The 20,162-nt window shown below is 26.4% G+C and overlaps 3 protein-coding genes across 4 annotated transcripts in view; 2 read left to right on the top strand and 1 right to left on the bottom strand.

The window, feature by feature from the left end:
- The window catches only part of LOC102678326, an 11,916-nt gene extending 6,934 nt beyond the window's left edge, over positions 1 to 4,982 (top strand). Inside the window, exons 4-9 of the mRNA XM_006607395.2 lie at positions 796 to 932; positions 1,343 to 1,564; positions 1,656 to 1,838; positions 1,911 to 2,027; positions 2,359 to 2,560; positions 3,145 to 4,982. Of these exons, the coding sequence (XP_006607458.1) occupies positions 796 to 932; positions 1,343 to 1,564; positions 1,656 to 1,838; positions 1,911 to 2,027; positions 2,359 to 2,560; positions 3,145 to 3,212 (929 nt within the window). The 3' untranslated portion in view covers positions 3,213 to 4,982. The remainder of the gene's footprint in view (positions 1 to 795; positions 933 to 1,342; positions 1,565 to 1,655; positions 1,839 to 1,910; positions 2,028 to 2,358; positions 2,561 to 3,144) is intronic.
- A 705-nt stretch (positions 4,983 to 5,687) lies between these two features.
- Positions 5,688 to 10,870, top strand: LOC102676705 (cysteine and histidine-rich protein 1 homolog). Its single transcript, XM_006607381.2, has 6 exons — positions 5,688 to 6,344; positions 9,017 to 9,255; positions 9,325 to 9,536; positions 9,879 to 10,039; positions 10,118 to 10,320; positions 10,432 to 10,870. Exons 1-6 carry the CDS (start codon positions 5,817 to 5,819, stop codon positions 10,457 to 10,459), a joined length of 1,371 nt encoding a protein of 456 aa, XP_006607444.1. The 5' UTR covers positions 5,688 to 5,816; the 3' UTR covers positions 10,460 to 10,870.
- LOC102676844 (atrial natriuretic peptide receptor 1) lies at positions 10,738 to 19,708 on the bottom strand. 2 transcript variants are annotated; one of them, XM_006607382.2, is made up of 19 exons: positions 19,591 to 19,708; positions 18,963 to 19,131; positions 17,162 to 17,327; positions 16,671 to 16,745; positions 16,112 to 16,391; positions 15,840 to 15,949; positions 15,267 to 15,455; positions 14,778 to 14,998; positions 14,343 to 14,579; positions 14,054 to 14,174; positions 13,776 to 13,984; positions 13,491 to 13,650; positions 13,047 to 13,206; positions 12,787 to 12,947; positions 12,479 to 12,645; positions 12,209 to 12,355; positions 11,951 to 12,143; positions 11,597 to 11,870; positions 10,738 to 11,444 (listed from the first exon to the last, which is right to left on the bottom strand). In XM_006607382.2, exons 1-19 carry the CDS (start codon positions 19,688 to 19,690, stop codon positions 11,149 to 11,151), a joined length of 3,435 nt encoding a protein of 1,144 aa, XP_006607445.1. In that variant the 5' UTR covers positions 19,691 to 19,708; the 3' UTR covers positions 10,738 to 11,148. The 2 variants fall into 2 exon arrangements, with proteins under 2 accessions (XP_006607445.1, XP_006607446.1); XM_006607383.2 differs by having other exon boundaries at positions 13,500 to 13,650.
- Between the last annotated feature and the right edge of the window lie 454 nt (positions 19,709 to 20,162).

Genomic DNA, 20,162 nt, shown 5'->3' with positions numbered 1-20,162 from the left:
TTCTTCTTCTTCTTCTTCTTCTTCTTCTTCTTCTTCTTCTTCTTCTTCTTCCTCCTCCTCCTCTTCTTCTTTTATGTTTCTTTTTATCGCTTTTAATTTTTTTTTTAGCTGATTACCTTAATTTGTTACTCGTACGTGCTTATAAGATCAGCTTGATAGCACGACAATCAGTAATCTCATAATACGTGATCATGGCTGTACTAATACACTTAACGGAGTAAGATTATCACTTCGATATATTGACAAATATTGGATTACTTGATGTTATTTATTGGATAGAAATCGTTTAATATTTGTATACGTCTATAAAGTTTTTGAGGATAATTTCAATGTAATTGAGAAAATTGATTATTGAATATGATATTATATGATACTATTTTTCAGTTAAATGAATTATTATAATTCTTGGAATATTGATATATTCCAAATTAATATTAAGTCAAAAGAGTACCAGTTATAACTTAATATTAAATGTTGTAGTTAGAGTTAATATTAATATTAAGCCATTGAAATATATATGAAAATTTAATAAAATTTTAAATTGTGCTTGAGTTTTATCATTAATTTATGCTTTATGTACAAATCAATAATATCTCAAATATTGGATAAAATTGATGATTATTTTAATCCTCAAAAACTTAATCAATTTTAAAACATTTTCCAGTTCGATTTTATCGTTATCAATATCTGTTTATGATGAAATATTCGATTACTTCAATTATGAAATTATTATGTATACTTATGTATGTTTTATTCTTGAACAAAAGAAGAAAAGAAATATCATTTACATTGCAGTTATTGCTGGTAGCGAAGGTGTTCCTGACGCTCTGCAAAAATGTCATTCTCTGTCGAGAGATCTTCAAAACAATCAGACCACTATTTTTATGCATTTATCAGATCTCAAACTTCAAATTAATAATTTTACGACGCAGGTAAATTTATGATTTTTAATAGAAGAGTTATCCATTGTGTCAATTCATAAATCTATGAATCAACAATTTCATTAATTATCTTTAAATATCTTATCTTTCATTAATTTAAATAAAATTAAAATGAATATTATGTTTTTTATTATATTACTTTCAAGTATTATAATATATCAAATATTATATTCTATTGGAATTAAAAAAAAAATAAAATTCATTAATGATTTTTTCTAGTTTTTCATTAATATAATTAAATATTTTCATTCTTAATTTTTCTTTAGATTATTAATTAAGATAATATTTATATTGATAACTTACACAAAAATTTATGAATTGACTCAAGATTTATTTAAAACTCTTATTATGTGTTATATATGTTATAAACAGAATTCTATTTTTTAAAATTTGATCTATAGTTAGCAGTCATTCAACACGATTTGCATCGAGTAGAAGAATGGTTTAAAGCTGATCCAACATTAATCAACGTGCCAACAGATTTAAAAGCTCTTTCTAGTAGCGTGATGTCTTTTGGAAGCCAAATAGAAGATCTGCGTGCCACAGTAAAAACTCTTAAAGAATCTAATGCTAGGGTACAAGATGTTCAAACCACTATGCAACAAAATATTACCAGTATCAAGGTTTATAAACAAATTATTCATCAAATAATATTATAATATATCAAAAAAATAGAATTCTAAACATTATTTCTTTTCTTTTTCTGTATTGTAGAATACGATTACAGATTTGTCAAATATTACACAAAAACCTCAGATACTGACCACAAATGAGACAAAAATAAAGACTGATCAGTTGAACGCGGCAATCGTACATTTATCTGATAATTTGATGAACATAAATGAAACACTGTCGAGATCGGTACAATGGGTGGCGGAGGATCAGAAGAAAGATCATGTAAATATTTGAAAATAAATAATAAGTGAAAGTTATACATTCTTTGATGGAATAATGTGATATGTTTTGCAGGAAACGTTGGTATTACTTCAGGAGACTACACAGAATGTTAGCATGAAAGTGATATCCTTGGAGAGAGAGTGCGTGAAGACTACTATATTAACTACTGTTATGAAACTGAACGATGAAGTATGTATATGTTCCATAAATAGAAAAAAAATTGTTTAATATTTCTATTATATTTATTAATAATTCTTACGAAAGATAATGAAAGATTATCTTCAAACAGGAAATCAAATAATATAATTCTCAAATAATATTTATTTAAGAAGGTTATTACTTAAAAATAATTTAAATATTTTTTATAAATTTTTTTGTGTGATTGCTTTTCAAAATATTTTTAAAATTCTTTACAAATTTTAATAGAAATTATTTTTTTTCAAAGATAATTTCATTATTTTTTATAAATTATTATAAGTTCTATTAAAAATTAATTTCTAATTAATTATAAATTTTATAGGTAAATGGAATTCTCACAGCTAATATTGATCTTAGAGAAAAAGTGAAACAATTGGAGCAATCTTACGATAGTTTAAAAAATTCCACAAACTTAATGCTGGCTACTATACCGGATATCCAAAATCAAAGATTAGATATTAAAACAAAAGCTTTCGAAGAGTCGATTGGCAACGATGTGACTACGGAAAAAGATCATCGTTTAGGTAAGTCGATTCGTTAAACCATATTCGTTCGTTTATTTTAAATTTAAAAATCTATTGTGCAGACGAAATAACAAACATTTGACTTTTTTATTAAACATGTATATGAGAATATTTGTTATGTATTTACATATTTATTGGATATTTGCGAATAAACAAATTGCTTTTATTTTAGTTTTATTTTTATAGTAAAATATATATAAGATATATGTAAGAATGAATTTATTTTTTAAATTATATTTTTTTGTATTGTATTATATTAATTTTAATTTTGTAAATATTTCACAAAATTTTCACTTTAATAATTATATATTAATAATTATTATTTCAATAATTATTTATAGAGATATTTTAAATTTTTTAATAAAATTTTAATATTGTATGAAAATATAATAAAATTTTCAAATTTTTAAATTATTAATGTAAATTATTTTTAAATTAATGAAAAAAAATAAAAATTTCAAATAATTAAAATTTCAAAAATTCAAAAAATTTTAATTGATAAAATCTATTCATCTTATCTTTCTTTATAGATATAATTAAATATTAATAAAAAAATATCAAATTTTTTTTTTCTTATTTTACAGTCCTAGATGAGACATCTATAAGAAAGGCTTCATCAGATAAATCGAAACGTTCAAGAATGAACCCGTAATATATTTCTAGAAAAATTTACAATGCAAGAATGTATGGGCGAGCTTTTATTTTGTAAAATAGCAAAAAAAAAATGTACTTTGTTTTTCGGGGAAGAGCGCAAGGAGATATTATGCGTGTGTATCTTGTAAATATTAAATATATTAAGTATGTTGAGAAATTCCCTGTGTATACACTGATGTTCTACATAAGTATCGCTCAATTTTTCAATCATTTGCATTTATTTAAGAAAAAGTTTTTTTTTTTCTTAAATAATTACAAATATTTGAAAAAATGTGACAACAATTGCAAGGGATATTTGGTATAAAGAGGTAAATTTATGAATCAAGTGAAAGATTTTTTTTTTGTCCCTATTTGTGCACAGAATAGTTTACAAGAATTTTTAAGTGGATTATTCTATTATCAAAAAAATTGAAAAACATTAAAAATTGAACATGATTTAGAAAAAGCTATTCATAAACAAGCAATAAGATATATGTTGAACCGTCTAATATCATCAAGATTTAAAAATAGATTAAAATTATATTATGATAAATGCCAATTTTTAGAGAATGCCACGGCCTGTATGCGGCTATCTGAATTTATTCAGATATACCATCGAAAAAGTACAAAGAATGTTTACACTTGTTCTTGCATTATAAAATATAAATGAACAAATAAAAAAGAAAAAAATTTAGGAAGCGTTTATTCGCACTATTATGTCCACTACTAACGTAATCGCAATAAATTTTTCTACTCTTCTACTATTTATAGTGAAACATAGTCTATCAATTTTGCCAAATGTTAGAAAAATTCAACGATTGCAAAAATTCTACACATTAGCGATTAGTTTTTTCATTATTCATAGATTATTCATTTTTTTTAGTGTAATATAATGTACAGTGTTCAAATATAAAAGTGTGATGGAAATTTGTCCATGTTGCACTAAAAATTTCATTAGCTAAGCAAGATACATTTTGTAGAATTTTATATTTATTAAAATTAACAGAAAGTATTACAAAATAGCAATGTTATACTTTCATATTTGTTTATTTGTTATACAGAGTAACCATTTTTATCATTTTGAATTTTATCTATAAAAGGAAGTTGTAAAAGATGTTAAAATATTTTTCAAATAAATAGGTAGATATATTAAGAACATTTCAAGGTCATTTAGAGCTTTTTTAAATGGTATACAATATATTTTTTGTGTAAAATAAAATATAATAATATTAGTTGTAAAAAAAGATTATATAGATGAACATGTATGACTTTAAAATGACCTTGATAATTTCATCTTTTAATCTACATATTTAATGTTTTAACGTCTATACTTATTTCCTTTGAACGTATTTCTTAATATACGTTCATTTGTGTGTAGAAATTTAATGGTTTACTCTGTAAATCGACACAAATATATTGTAATTCGTAAACGATTCATAATTAGAATTATTAATTATTTTAAACACGCTATAATCTAATTTTCCTTATCTAAAAGTCAATATATGTTAATTTTCGACTTTTCTTCATTTGAATGTTATATAATCATTCTCGCGTAGTCATCGAGTGGACTGTAGCGATTGCGAATATAACTGTATATTTAAACGAATGTTTGTCCATTCTAGTGAGGAATGAGAAATAATGTATTCACAAACAAAAAAAAGTTCATGTAGAGTTTCGATTCATGTGAAAAGGTTGTATGAAATCAATATGAATTTATAAAGAGAAAGACAAAACGCGTATAAACGACAATACGTCGTTGTGTGAATAAAGAATTGATTATTCAGATTCAGTTATGATACTATTCTTTATTCTATTTCCTATCGTTTATTAAATATTAGTATTTTATGCTTGTCTTATTTTCATCTCATTACATAATTTAAAATTAAATAATAAATTCAAAACTTACATAAAGATAATTAACTATTCTTCGAATTTTGTCTTTGTAATGTCTTGAACTTAATTTAAACGAAATTTTTTATAAATATTATTATAAGCGTATTATAACATAATAATGATAAATTATTATATATCTCGTATAATTTTTTGTAAATAAATATTTATAACAAAGATATTTAATTGCACTTTGAATTTACATTTAAAATACTTTAAATTTATATTTTCAAGATTTTGTATATAACTAATTTTATTTAAAAATAATGTGTGTGTGATTTCAATTTTTAAATTAAGATTGAAGAATTTAAATTTAGATTGACTTAAATATTTTTAAAGGTTATGTAATGATATAGATATATAATGATAAGAAATAAAATAATAAATAATAATTTTGTTTAATTTTATAAAATTTAATCATTTAAATTGTGAAATAAATATTTGTCAAGTTATAATATTTTTTGTTAAGATTTCTATTATATATTTTGAATATTTATACTACGTATTCATTATCACTTATATACATTATTAAGAAGAAATTAAGTGAAGATTGATGAAAATACCTTTCGATATTTACGATTTTCTAATTTTCAAATATTCGAAACGTCAATCATAAAGCCGTATCAACAGTATGCAGTAATTAATCCGAATGAAATCAAATTATTTCTTTATAAGAAGATCAAATGATAAGGTTTGAAAAATCGTATCGAAACAACAATCGCAAAAATGCTAAATGGTAACAAATTCTAGGAACGGTTTATTCAAACAGTTTATTTTAGCGGGTTCCATTTTAAAAACAAAGCTATTTCTTTCTATTTTTGTAAAACTAATTAGTAAAATAATTGAATATCATGAAAATTTTTACATGTTTTGGCTTTTAACCTTGAACGAGACATCGACCGATTCGATAACATTACGAACAAGTATCGGATCGGTGTTGTCCCTATCTAGGAGACTATTACGTGGTCTGCGTTTGACATCTGCGCATTTCTCACGTTCGTTCGGAGGAAAAATCAAAACAATCAATATGGCGGACCCGAACAACGAAGCTGCATCGTCGAGTAGCGTTTCGGAGCAGGCCCCTACGGCCACTCCAATTCGCGACGATCTTGAAAAAATAGAGGACTTTCTTGAACCAGATAAAAAGCGTCGTAAAGTGTCACGGAACGATGGAAAAACCGAGCAAAAATTGGAACACCGCTTGGGCGGCATCCTTTGCTGCGCAGTTTGTCTCGATTTACCCAAGGCGGCCGTTTATCAGGTAAGTTTCTTATATCTTTCTTTCAATATTTTCTAAGTTGTTTATAAATTTTGTTGGTATGAATTTACAAATGTACGTTTTATCGATCGATATTCTGTGACTTTAACATGCCTTGACGATCGTTCTTCTAACGACGTCGTTTCTTTCCATCCGACATTTTCACCCGAGGCTGATGGGTGACTTCGTCGTTTGCTGCGATATATATATCATACGTACGTATGGATATAACTAAACGAAATGAATACCTATTCTTTATTAATCTTTGATCGCACATTATGCACTGTGACAATTTGTTGATATTTCACCTGAAATAGTCTTTTGTTGTTTTTGATTGTATTTCTCAGCAGTAGTATATATAAAACTCATTCAAGTATATACATACATATACATATATAAAAAGTATTTACGTCGATCGTAGTGGAATATAGTTTATAATGTTATTTGATGATCTATTATAAGATATTTTATTATTTAATTTTTATACAATCTAAATTAAAAAAATAAAATAATTTTAAATAAAAAGAACACAAAAATGAAAATATATTTTGATAGAAAAATATGTTTGAAAAAAAGAATAGAAAATTTTTAAATTATTATTATTATATAGCTTATCATTCACTTGTTTTTGTAATATATACTTTTTTTACTGATTTCATTCATGTTGCAGTTAAGTTTGATTTATAATCAATTATCAACAGCCTTTAATACTACTTTGTTTCTGTGTTAAATTCTTTCTCTCTCACTCTGCCCATTTTTCTTACCTTTTCTCTTAATGATTATAATATTTTTAAATAGTTTGTCCTTACAATAAGATTTTATTTTTTTAATATTACAGGAAAATAATTATTAATAATTATACAGATAATTTTATTTTAAATTTTAATTTTATAAATATTTAAAACAAGTTTAAGTTATTTTTATTATTATTAAAAATTGAAAAATCAACATTGTTTTTTTTAAGATAGTAATAATATAATTACAGGTAGGTAATTATATATTTTTCTTAATAGGAGTGATATTCAACATTTGAAAAAACAGATGTATGAAGAACAGCCTTTAATTTTGCTATAAATATTACAATATAAAATTATATTATATTTTATTATTAAATATATTTATGAAGTTTAAATAACTAAATTATGATGAAAAAACATCTTCATATACAATATGCTTTTACAAAATAATTTTTTGCAATGGATTTTTAAAATATTTAGTATTATAGCAAACATAGTGCCTAAGTGTTTTTTCTTACATAATTTGTATTGTAAAGGTGACATTTATGATAAACATTTATGCATGCATGTAAAATAATTCTTACTATTTATGGCGAATTTTTAACTCATGCGACAAACATACAGTTATATCAAAGAGAATTATTGTATGTATGCATGCCTAATCAATGATCCCATTTTTTAGTAATGTTTATTTACAGAATCTCCTCTGTTATTAAATTTATAGCATTTCATTCTATCTGTACTCTATTTATATTTTGTTCTTAGTTTTCTTTTAATTCTATTGATGGAAATATATATATGTAATATATTCTACATTCACTATTTTCATTAACTGTAAAACAGTGGGAAGAATGTTGCGTTTATCCTATCAAAAAAATGCATACATGTAAGTTATTTAGTGCGCTATTCAGCGCATAATGTACTTTTTATTTTTACTAAGGTATACAAGTTTGAACGTTGTATTCATGCATTTGTGAACTCGGAAATATTACACAATACATTTGATTTTTATACATAATACACAAGAAATTTGAGATTTAACTTCATTTTTCTTGATATTTCTATAAAATCAATTAAGAAAATAAAGATAACAAAGAAAGAAAAATTATTTAAGTTACCAAATCTTTATAGTCTTATAGCATATATTATACAATATTTTTTCCAATTATAAAGTATTATGTTTATTGTAAGAAGTAATCGAAATGAAGGTACTACCCAAATAGTTACTAGGAAAAAATTTTATTGTAGATCCATGCGGAACTGATGTTTATCAATTATGATTAATAGTGAGAGAGTGAGAGTGAGAGAGAGAAAGCGCATTTCCAGAAAATCTGTATAACATGTATAGTTAAAAAACATTGAACAAAATAAACATTCTTAAAGGTTATTAGTTAGTTATTTCGCATATGACACCCTTTTTCACTTATCCTACGCATCATTATCCTTTTCTCTTCCTTTCTATTATCAATATTGGCAGCATTAAATGACAATTGCTTTTAGCAATATTCATATTGTTTTAAACCTACTGGTCTCACAATATGATTACTTATTATTAATAGTGCTATTACAATTTTGTGTTTCAGGTTTAAAAACATCAAATTATGGTAATATACACGATATTAGTTTTGTTATTCTAGTTTGCTTAATGTTTTTATAAGGGTTGTACATATATATTAAAAATACAATATCTCACAGTTTGTGCAAAATAAAAAATTAAGTAATTTATATAAAAAAAATTATTTTCTTTTTATATTTAATATCAGAATATTTATATCAGAATAGTAAATTAAATTTTGCACATAACTGTGCAAAATTTGCACATAAACTATGTAATAGATACAACAGGCAATAAATAAAATTATTAACAAAGTTAGGATTATCTTCACAAAAGTACAAAATTAAGAATACTAGTAATACATACTGCAACAATGTTCACAGTGTACAAATGGACACTTGATGTGTGCCGGTTGCTTCACTCATGTCCTCGCAGATGCCAGGCTAAGAGATGAAATGGCAACATGTCCCAACTGCAGAATCGAGATCAGCAGAACATCTCCATCTCGAAATTTGGCAGTTGAAAAAGCAGTATCTGAATTACCAGCAGAATGTCAATATTGTGCAAAGGAATTCCCAAGGAATTCCTTAGAACGTCATGAAGAGACCATGTGTGAAGAAAGGTAATTAAGATCAATAAACAGAATTAAAAAAATAAAGTTATATTAATTTTTTTTTATGTATACGTATAGAATATCAAGTTGCAAATATAGTAGAATCGGTTGTCCATGGCGTGGACCTAATCACGAACGTCCAGAACACGAGGCACATTGTGTACATCCGCATCGTTCAGGCCTGGATGTCATGGAAGCTCTACGTGATATCGATGCTCGTACTCTTGAAGAACGTAGGCTGTATGACAATGTCTTTGATCTTTTGTCCTACGAGAAAATCACATTTAACGGTCTGTATCTGTTTCTCGTGTATTAAGGCTCTCAAATTCTTATTATTATATATTCTTATTATCTTATATATTCTTATATATTCTTATTATATATAATATCTTGTTTAGATGAAAATATTACAAAAAATATTTTATTTTGTCTTTTGCTTTAGCAGCAACAGGAACAATGCTTATCAAAATTATCTAAATTAAAATATTATTTATTTAAATGTTTTTATATGTCATTAGATACCTAAAAAATTAAATAAATTCCTTTTTATTCGATTTTGCTTCTTTCACCATTTTAATAGAGGCATAGAAAATAAAGGATACGAGTTATCTGTAGAATTTCGTATTTTATAGATTTACAAATGAAGCCATATCGCACGGACGAGTTTGTTCATAAATTATTTTATGAAACTTCTCGTTTTACGGCGTTTAACAATCAATGGGTTGTAAAAGCTAGGATCAATAATAGTCAGCGTGATCCTACACAAAGTTCAGAAAGAGACATGACTTATCAAGTATGTAGAAACGTAAAAAAAATTCTGTAAAAGTATTTTTTTAATATATTTTTTAATATATATTTTTAAATATTACAGTTAATTTTGAAAACAAAAACAACGTATCCATTACCGCTTCATTATTTGATATTGAAAGGACCTTTCGGAGATATGAAAGTACAACCAAGAATACATAAATTCGAATTCACCGATCAAGAAAACGAGAGTCCTTATTTACCTTTACCTTTACCTGATACGGCAGAGTGCAATAGACTGCTTGCTGCAAGAGCTATTAGTTTCAGGTAAGAAAATAAATAATACATATATATAATAAATTTTTAAGAAATTCCCAAGAAGAAAAAAGTTTTTAATATGCAAAATCTATTTTCATATTATCATATTTATTATTTCAGACTAATAATGTTTTTGGCATCCAAGTAGTTCCACAAAACAATTGCTGTTATCAAGATTTTATCGAGAATGAATTATAATTGACACAACTTTTTAGATTTAACAGTGATAAGAACATAGATCACACAACGGTTTATAACCGACTATTAGTAGTGTTTAACCGTAACAATAAAAACAAAGATGCTAATTCTACTGTAGTCTATACACATATTACATTCAGAAAAATGTTACACTGCGTTGAAACCGCAAATAGTATGACACAGTTATAGCAAATGTAATTTTCGAAAAATGTAGAATGTTTAATTTTGTTTTTTTATTTTTATTGAGAAATTTCTTTTTGTTAACTGTCTAAAATTCATTTGAGCTTTATGTAAATCATTGTTGTTAGACAAGTGTATTAAATTGCATTGATATTGGTAAATAGAACTATTACACAGAGAACATAATAAAAAAAAAAATATTACATATTTCGGATAATTATATTGTCTAAAATGAACAATTTAATGCACATGCCTGTCGACAAAAGCTATTACAGATTCTTCTATTTACTTATAAATTAAATGTTATTAATGTAACATTCAAAATTGACATATTGTAATAGAAAAAAAATTAAATAAATTTATTATAATTATAACTTTTTAGTTTAATATTTAAATTATAAGAACATTTACTATAGAATAATATATATATTTTTTTATATTTACTTTTAATTATGAAAATTAGACAGTTTGTTGTAATTCTGATAAATTAATGAAAGTATTATTATTGGTTTTTGGACCATTTATATTATTAGGTGGGAAAATTAAAGGATTTAAATTATTTTCTGGTGTACTGACACTATGTTTGCGGTACTTCGGTGTAGGTGGTCTTGGATCTGGTTCAGAACAACCCTTTAACCAGTGGGAAGTGACTTGTCCTTTGCCCTTTAATTCCACTTCACCTCTGAGTTCCAAATCAAATGTTCCAAACTTATCCAATATACATTTTGTTGCATCAGAAATATGTATACGTAGTGCTATATATTGTACATATAAAAATATTCAAAAATTTTTAAAATTAGAATTCATATACATGCGTACATGCGCGCGTGATTATCTATTTTTATAATTACATATTTTTTCATGAAATGGATATCATTTTTTTTTTAATTTTTTTGAAACGACTTACGTAAACCTGAAGACTCCATTCTCGATGCAGTATTTACTGTGTCACCAAAAAGACAATAATGTGGCATTTTTTGTCCAACTACACCTGCACAGACTGGTCCGCTATGTACACCAATTCTAACACTTAGTTGTGCATTTTGTTTATGCATTATAGTGAAAGAACGTACAGAATCGAGAATTGCTAAAGCCATTAAAGCAATTTCCCTTGCATGTTCATTGCCATTTCTTTCTGGCAGGCCAGATACTACCATATATGCGTCTCCTATTGTTTCCACCTTAATTTAATCATATAAAATATATAAATTTCAATCAAAATTATGAAATACGTGTTTTGATTTAGATAACATTGAAATACCTTATAAACATCATAAAATTCGATGATACGATCAAAAGTACTATAAAGATCATTTAAGAAATCCACCACTTCCATTGGTGTACTTTGTGCACAGAGAGCTGTAAAGCCAACTATATCACTAAAATAAATTGTCACACACTCAAATTGCTCTGGTTGAACGAGTTCTCCGGCCATTAATTGACAAGCCACTTGTCTGATTATAAATAGTAATAAGTATATAAATTATCGGAAAAAAAAATAATCTCTGAAAATAGTTACCTTGGAAGCACTTGATAAAGAAGTTCTTCACTACGTCTTTTTTCTAAACTTAACTGCTCTGTTTTTTCTTCCACGAGAGCTTCTAAATTATTTGCATATTGTTCCATACGTCTTAATAAATCATCCATTAAATTTTCACAGTAACCTCTGAAAGATAGTGGTTTCAAATTCATTGTATTTATTTTTAAACATATGATACTTGACTTAAAAAATTTATTATTTAAAAAAAAAGAGTTTACGTTTAAAGAAGATATTAAAATTGAAGCTTACTTCATAATGCCACGTATAGTTTCACGAATTGCATGAAATGTTGGTCGTTCTTCTGGAATTTCATTCCAACATTTTTCCATAAGGGATAGAATATCCGGTGGACAATCTTTTGGTGCCACTTCCGGTCTGAATGGTGGAGTTTCTGATGCTGCGACGCGGCTAACAATCTTGGTAAGATATAAAAAATTATAATATTTTCATAGCATAATATTTAATCATAGAACAACAAATAGATAAAAGAACAAATAAATATTAATTACAAATAGAGGAATAACATAGTTTAAAATTATTTTAAAATTTTTATATACCTCTTGAGAAGTTATAAATGATTTCACAGATTCATATGGACCACCACGAACTACAATTTCTTCTAAAATGATCGCGAAACTATAAACATCCCCTTTTTGGGTTGCTGTACTGCCAGGTGTCACAGTTAATGGTATAAGTTCCGGAGCGATCCAAAGTAATTCTGCCAAATATATAATAAATTTATAATATTTAATCCTATTTTAATTTAATCTTATACTAATTTTATTCCTAATCTATTTTTTAAATTATTTTGACATACTAGTATAATAACTATCATCCATAATTAAATCAGAAGGAATAGTAAGGGTTTTAAGTCCAAAGTCTGAAATTTTTAAAACGAAGCGACCATCGATCAAACAATTACAAGATCGAAGTTTTCCATGAGCTGAAACCTCGCTAGCATGAAGATAAGACATTCCCTGCAAAAAATAAATTGTTTCTTTGTATTTATAAATATATAATAATAATAATAATAATAAAATGTTATCTTAATATCAATGAGGTAGCAAGAAATATAATTATATAGAGTGGTTAAAAATTATATGAATAATTTTATTTATAAAATAATATATTTATTTATTTTTTTAAGAATTTTATTTTTAAAAATGAGATTTAAAAAATTGAAAATCATATTGTTAAGTCACAAAATTATACTATACATATTGTATAATTGGATGAAATGAACATGATATAATTTTTGCACCTGCTCTACCTTCACAATATCGTGGATCAAAGACATTCGAAAATTCCAATCTAATTTAATAGCATCGTTCTCTAGTACATCCTTCAAGGAACCTCGAGGACAATATTCTGTCAAGATTAAAACTGTTGGTGATGGAGAACAAAAACATGCACCAATAAATCTGAAATTTATTTTTATGCTTTATATTTATTATTAAATTTTTTTAGTATTTTTAAATTTATTTAGTATTAAATAATAATTTATATTATTATATTTTTTTATCACAAAATTTTATTACTATTTTACCTAACAGTGTTTTCTGAAGTAACATCTCGTACTTGTTTAATTTCCCATAATAATTTCTTTGTGACATCAACCACTTTCTTTTTAGTAATTTTTTTTATAGCTACTCTTTCCCCTTTGTAAATTCCAACGGTTGTGAATGCAGTGGTCGGAGGTAAAGATCCACCGCTAAATTGTGATCCTCGACGAATACGTTGTTCCAATCCGAAATTCTATAAAAATAGGACTGATTTTAATATGTATTTTTTATTTGATTTTATTCACACACTTTTTTAATTCACCTCAGCAATCGCTTGGTGTAAATTAATCTTTGAAGAGAAAGGTTTTCCTATTTCCAAAAGTAACTCTTCTGGTCTAATTCTCCAAGACATGTTGTTCAGATCAGCTGATACTCTTAAATGTCTATAGAAAAATTTTCCATCTTCAAATCAATAATTTTTTTCAAATCAAAAAATCTATAATTTCTTGTTCAATATTTGTTAAAAATCTCTTGTCAACTTTAATAATGAAGTTAAAAATCAACATATAAAATATAATTATTATAATTTAAATGATAAGGAAACAACTAGCCTGTACAGCACACAAATTGCAGTAACAGCAACAAGGAGGAACACAACAAGTGCCAAGCTAGTATATGCGACAAAAGTATATGCTTCGGTCGATGTGCACGCCGGATCATTCCCGAGAAATCCACATTCGGGCACATCCACTGGTGGACCTTCTCTTCCTCCAGGCCAATGAATCTTCTTCCCAATTACGGGACTATATTCACGATTTACTCCTAAATAATGCGCCACCACCTCAAACCTGAAAGTCTCATATTAATATTATTTCTATGTGAATACATGACATAATATCTAATTATATTAAAATTCTGTTTTGAATTTAGAGTAGAACGATATTTGTTTCATAGGAATGAATATACTCAGAGTTAGTCCAGTAGAATGGGGCTTGATTAACATGATCAAATAGATCAGAGGAATAGTTGGCTTAATTGACGCTGACCTTCCCGTAATAGGATCTAAATCCAGGATACTGTAGTCCGCGTCGCGGTCTCCATTGTCGTCGATCCTGACGTGTCCTGTAATACCAATGAAGTCTCGATCCCACATTCTCCTCGTTATCGATATACCGTCTCTGATATCTCCACCCTCGGTCAGAGTTTCGTTCAATGCTATCCCGAGTAAATATACACCGTCATAAAAAGCTCCGATAAAAAAATTCACCTGGAATATAATTAAAATGTTATTATGTTTCTTACGTTATTTAATAAATATTTTAATAACTTTAAAAGGGCAGATTTTTAAGATATTATTGAAGTATGTTATCATAAGTTATTAAAACTTATGAATGTTCATCAAATATTTAATATTAAATGTATGCAAATAATAATTTATAATTTTAACAAATAATTTTGTTTATTTTGTTTTGTTTAATGACAAAAAATTTCTTCAATTTAAGCTTATATTATATTTAGAAAGAAAGAAAATTTACTTCTTCTCCTTCGGAGAAAGAATAATTATAATCTGTTTGAGCTCTTTGACGAACAGTATCGGCGAAGTCTTGGAATCTTGGACTTGTTGGTTGCAAAAGAGATACTCTGAGCAATGCTTCATAGGCTTTTCTGGCAATGGTATCGTCCTCATCACCAACTTCCCAATCGTGATCACCCCAATAGGATCCCTGATTTTTTTTTTAAAAAAGATAATTTTTATATTTGTAAATAAGTATAGTTATAATTTTATATAACAATAAATATATTATATATTAAATAATGCAATAAAATACAATAAAATAATATAGTAATATAATTCAATAAATAATTTACAGATTAAGAAAATATTATATTTAAAAATATTTGTATATATTCAAATAAAATATTTTATCATGCAAATCAATCAATGCAAATCAATTTTACATTTAAATAAAAACATCCTGTAACCGTGACGTTTTTTAAATTTAAATTTAAATAAAATTTTTTTAAATTCCTAATTTAATCCAAATAAATCTTACACTATATATTTGACGAAAAAAAGAAAAAAAAAGGAAAAACAAAGAAATTTTTACTTGAAATATTTCAACATCAAGGAATGCCCAATCTCCCTTCGTCATTTCCAAATCGTGAGCAGCCAACATGAATTTCCTGACCAGAGTTCCTCGAACGCTAAGAATCAACACTATCAGAAAAATAAATGGCATATCAATAAAAAATAAAAAGAAAAGTTAATTTATTTGAAAAAAATTTAAGATACATCCAACATAAAATTTATTATACACAATAAAGTGATAAATACTTAAATCAATGATAACAAAATTAAAATAAATTTTGGAACATTTACCTCTTGCATACATACTAGCATCGCGTAAGTAAAAATGGTACGACTCATCTTCAAAATTTCCATCTAGTTCTCTCACAAATTTTAACAATCCCTCTTTTCTTAAACCATATTCCAAATTTTTTCCAACTGTCCACGAGAACAAATCTGATCTGTCCAATATTAACGCCACGTGGGACCATCCAAATTCTTTAAAAATACTAGAGAATACCAATCGAAGTCGACACTGACAGTAGGACATTCTTGTTAATGTTCGATATTTGCTCTTATCTTTAAATATTCCCTTAAAGAAAAAAAAAAATAAATATTGAAATTTTATTCCATATAATTTTTAGAGCAATAGATAATCTCTTTTATTTTTTTATTTTATACGTATTTTATTTTATTTCGAATAACAAGGAGCATATAATTAATTACTAAGAAAGTTACAAATAAGAATAAAATATCATAAGAATCTGGCATTCTTTTCCAACCGAATGCGTACGCTTCATGCTATAATTAAACGAATAACACAGTCAATTAAAGTAATGAACGTAGAAAGAGAGATTAAAATCTTTTTTACCGAGCTTTCGTTTCTCCATTTATTGATTCTTCCAAGAATGCCCGATGTTACAGATAATTCCCCTTCTGATGGCGGCTTAATTGTTCGAAAATAATCTAATTATCATCTATTGACATAATATGAGATTAAATTATATTTTAAAATATGTAAATTATATTATAAAATATGATTAAATAATTATATAATGTTGCGTTCAAAAATTAAATTTATATAGATAAAAAAAAAAGTTTGAGATTTTTAAAGGTATTATATATTATATACATTTTCTATATATATATATTATAGAGGTTGTAAAAAATTCAATTTTTTTGCTCTTTAAATTAAGATATAATGTAAGAAATTAATGATTTTGTCAATTGTGTGATATTTTTTATTAAGAAACTGTATTAATATTATTGTAATTAATATTAAAATCTTTTATATTTTTTTTAATTTATTATGAAATAAACAATTGAAGATTAATTGAAGGATTAAATGAAAATAAACAGTACTTGGTCACCCATTCCGGTAATTATAGGAATATTCCAATAAGCAGCAAGTCGTGCCACGGGTTCAAGAGCGAAAGCACAAGCTGGACCGATGAAAGCGATCACATTGTCCCGGAAGTGCATGTCGGCCGCCAAACCTGGTGCTGCGGCTCCGCTGCACGATGGATAACTATAAATTTTTTTTTTTTTTTATATTTTTATAAATAGACAGCATATATGATATTTTTTATCTTTATTCTAATTTTTGTACCAAATTTGATTGAACATGACATAATTTTATATACTTGACATAATTTAATTGAAAAAAATCTGATACATCCTGAAAATAATCTTGATAAATAATCATAAAATTTCGAATAAAAAAACTACGATCATTTTTCTCTCTTATTTTTCATACACGAGAGGACGGAAAAGAAAAAGATCCTCTTTAATATAACCTCACGACCCATTATTTATCGACAATCTTTTAGTAGATATTTCTCCGTGGAATGGCTTTTCCACAACGCAATTCTATCGTAGCCTAACGTTAGAACAAAGAAAAGAAGCGGACACATTGTAAAGATCGAACAATAGCGAGAAAAGGAAGGAGGGTAAGCGAGTTGATGGATGATCGTGTTTCAATGTGTAAATAGATCGAATTACCTGGAGAATAAGGGTAAAACGATCGAAATCGTTGTGATGTTCGTATGAGGGGATGGAGATACGAGAGAAGCCATGGAACTTTCGAAACGTAGTATAACCCATCGAATGATTGATAATTGTTAGGGGTTGGCAGAGTTGCAGTGTCATTCCAAGTGTAAGGAACGACGAGGAATAATGATAGATTTAATCGGTGACGTTGAATGGGGCAATGATTGGATACTGGACAAATTATCACGTTCAGTAATCCTTCCCTTTCGTTCCCTTCGAATTAACGAATCGTAATGCGAATTTATCAATTCTCTCCGATTATTCTAATTCTACGACTTTGCTAAAAATGAAAATTCGTTTGTAAAATTATGTTTTAATTTTATTTTCCGTTTCGAAAATTTGATATTTGATTGGTAAGTATATAAGTTATTTGGTATTTGATTTTAAATAATATGTTGTTCAAATCGATGTTCTATATTCTTTGTATTTGGCATAATTGATATTAAGAATTTCTATTTTTCGTTAATTTTCATACTACTATTAATCTTATATCAATGTTTTTGGTAATGGATATATTTAGAATTTTTAATATTCGGTGTTTTTTTTTTCATATTCTCAAATTATTATATATATTTAAATCAAATTGCTTTTTCAATTTCATTCGAATCTCTTAAGCGGTTATTCTCGTTTTATGAAAATGTGATCGTGCGATCAAATGAATTTGATCATCAAAAGTTTGTTTTTCAAGAAAACTCTGTTTGTGCAAAACAGTTCAATTGGATTAATGTAATGATATGGAAGGAATGGAAACACGTGGTCAAAAGTGAGTCAGTTTACACATGGTCACGCGTACGCGCAATCTAGAACGTTTACTTTTTTCTTTTTTTTTTTTATTCAAATAAAAAATAACAATTGAAAATGCATTTTTTTTTAGAAAACGAAAACATAAAGAACGTAAAAAAATGTAAGATTAGAACGCATCAAATTTGCAATTTTATCCAAAAATTTATATTTATGTTAAAAAAATGATTTGTAGTAAATGATAGTGATAACATTTAACGTTTTAATTTTCAACAAGTCGTATAATTTATTTTATCTCATCACTTTTCTTTCTCCTATAAAATATATCGGGGATAAAGGAAAAGAGATAAAAAATTTTCTTAATTCACCTTACCTTTCTTGAACCTTGCGCAATTTCACGTTGTGGATGCTTAAGAAATCGTTTACTTCGGTCAATGCCAGATCCACGGCTGGCCCGCATCTCTCGAGATCGAAGGGACTGTTCAAATGGGAAGCCATAAGAACACCGACGTTGTAAATCTTCAGAGGATATTCATAATTGTCTGGATAAATAAGAAAAGGAAAAACCAATTTGTAATCATTTATATAAGATTATGAAATTATTATAATTATTATAAAATCAATGGAGAAAATTATAACATTCAAATGAAACACGTGATATGCCATTATATTTAGCAGAAATTGAATCGACAGTCAAACGAGTAGAATAAATCGTTACTGTGTCAGCCGTTAAATTAAATCGCACAGAAAATATGAATAATTTCATTCATATAAGCAATTGCTCGCGATACGAAAAAAAAAAGAAAATTGCAAAAAAGAATGTGTGATTTTAACAATATTTTCTTTGCAATGTTTTAATTTTTTTTATCATTTTATATTTTTTTCTTATTCTTTAATTTAATAGACTAACAATAATTTGTGATAATAAAAGAATAAATAAAATTTTCATATATACCTTATTAATATAAATTTTAAAAATTAATCGAATACTTTAATCTTACCTGGTGACACGTTAACGGAACCCAATGTCTGAGAAATCACTGCGATTATTAGAAACTTTGCGCTCACATACAACACCTGTTTGTACAGATTCTTCTCCATTCTTTTTTTATTGCGATTATTATTTTAACAATACGAAAACGTTACATTCGAATAACATGATTTAATTTTATTAAGAAATGAAGTGAGATTTTCGCGATTAAAGATTATTAATGAAAAAGATTCGTTCCTAGTTGCTTTAACATTATTCCATCACAAGTATTGCAAAGAGAATCACGTGACGAACGCCAGTTAGAATACATCTAAACCAACCCCGAAGAAGATTCACCCTTATATACCAATTGGTACAACGCGTTTGTGCCACTATAACACAAAATTGTTACACAATTTATTGTGTTAAGTATTAATCACACACGTGTTTTCTTTTGTCTGGAAAATCTTAATAAATTAGAATAAATTATAGTGTACGTGAGTAAAATAAACTAGTTGGAATATATGCATTTCGAAGATTTGGTACATGCGCCTTGACGATAGAAACCAACGAACCATACATGTATCATCTACGCATGCCTCG

Source organism: Apis dorsata, unplaced genomic scaffold (genome assembly GCF_000469605.1).
Source record: "Apis dorsata unplaced genomic scaffold, Apis dorsata 1.3 scaffold_5, whole genome shotgun sequence".
Taxonomy (NCBI): domain Eukaryota; kingdom Metazoa; phylum Arthropoda; class Insecta; order Hymenoptera; family Apidae; genus Apis; species Apis dorsata.
Note: the sequence above shows the minus strand (reverse complement) of the source record. Positions and strands in the feature narration are given on the sequence as shown.

Coding starts and splice junctions, on each gene's coding strand:
- LOC102676705 (XM_006607381.2), top strand. CDS start 5,817: ATGGTAACAAATTCTAGGAACGGTTTATTCAAACAGTTTATTTTAGCG. Junction 9,537..9,878: donor CGAGAAAATCACATTTAACG/GTCTGTATCTGT, acceptor CGTATTTTATAG/ATTTACAAATGAAGCCATAT. Junction 10,321..10,431: donor GCAAGAGCTATTAGTTTCAG/GTAAGAAAATAA, acceptor TTATTATTTCAG/ACTAATAATGTTTTTGGCAT.
- LOC102676844 (XM_006607382.2), bottom strand. CDS start 19,690: ATGGAGAAGAATCTGTACAAACAGGTGTTGTATGTGAGCGCAAAGTTT. Junction 14,999..15,266: donor CTTTCTCCGAAGGAGAAGAA/GTAAATTTTCTT, acceptor ATTATATTCCAG/GTGAATTTTTTTATCGGAGC. Junction 12,646..12,786: donor CATTTATAACTTCTCAAGAG/GTATATAAAAAT, acceptor TATCTTACCAAG/ATTGTTAGCCGCGTCGCAGC.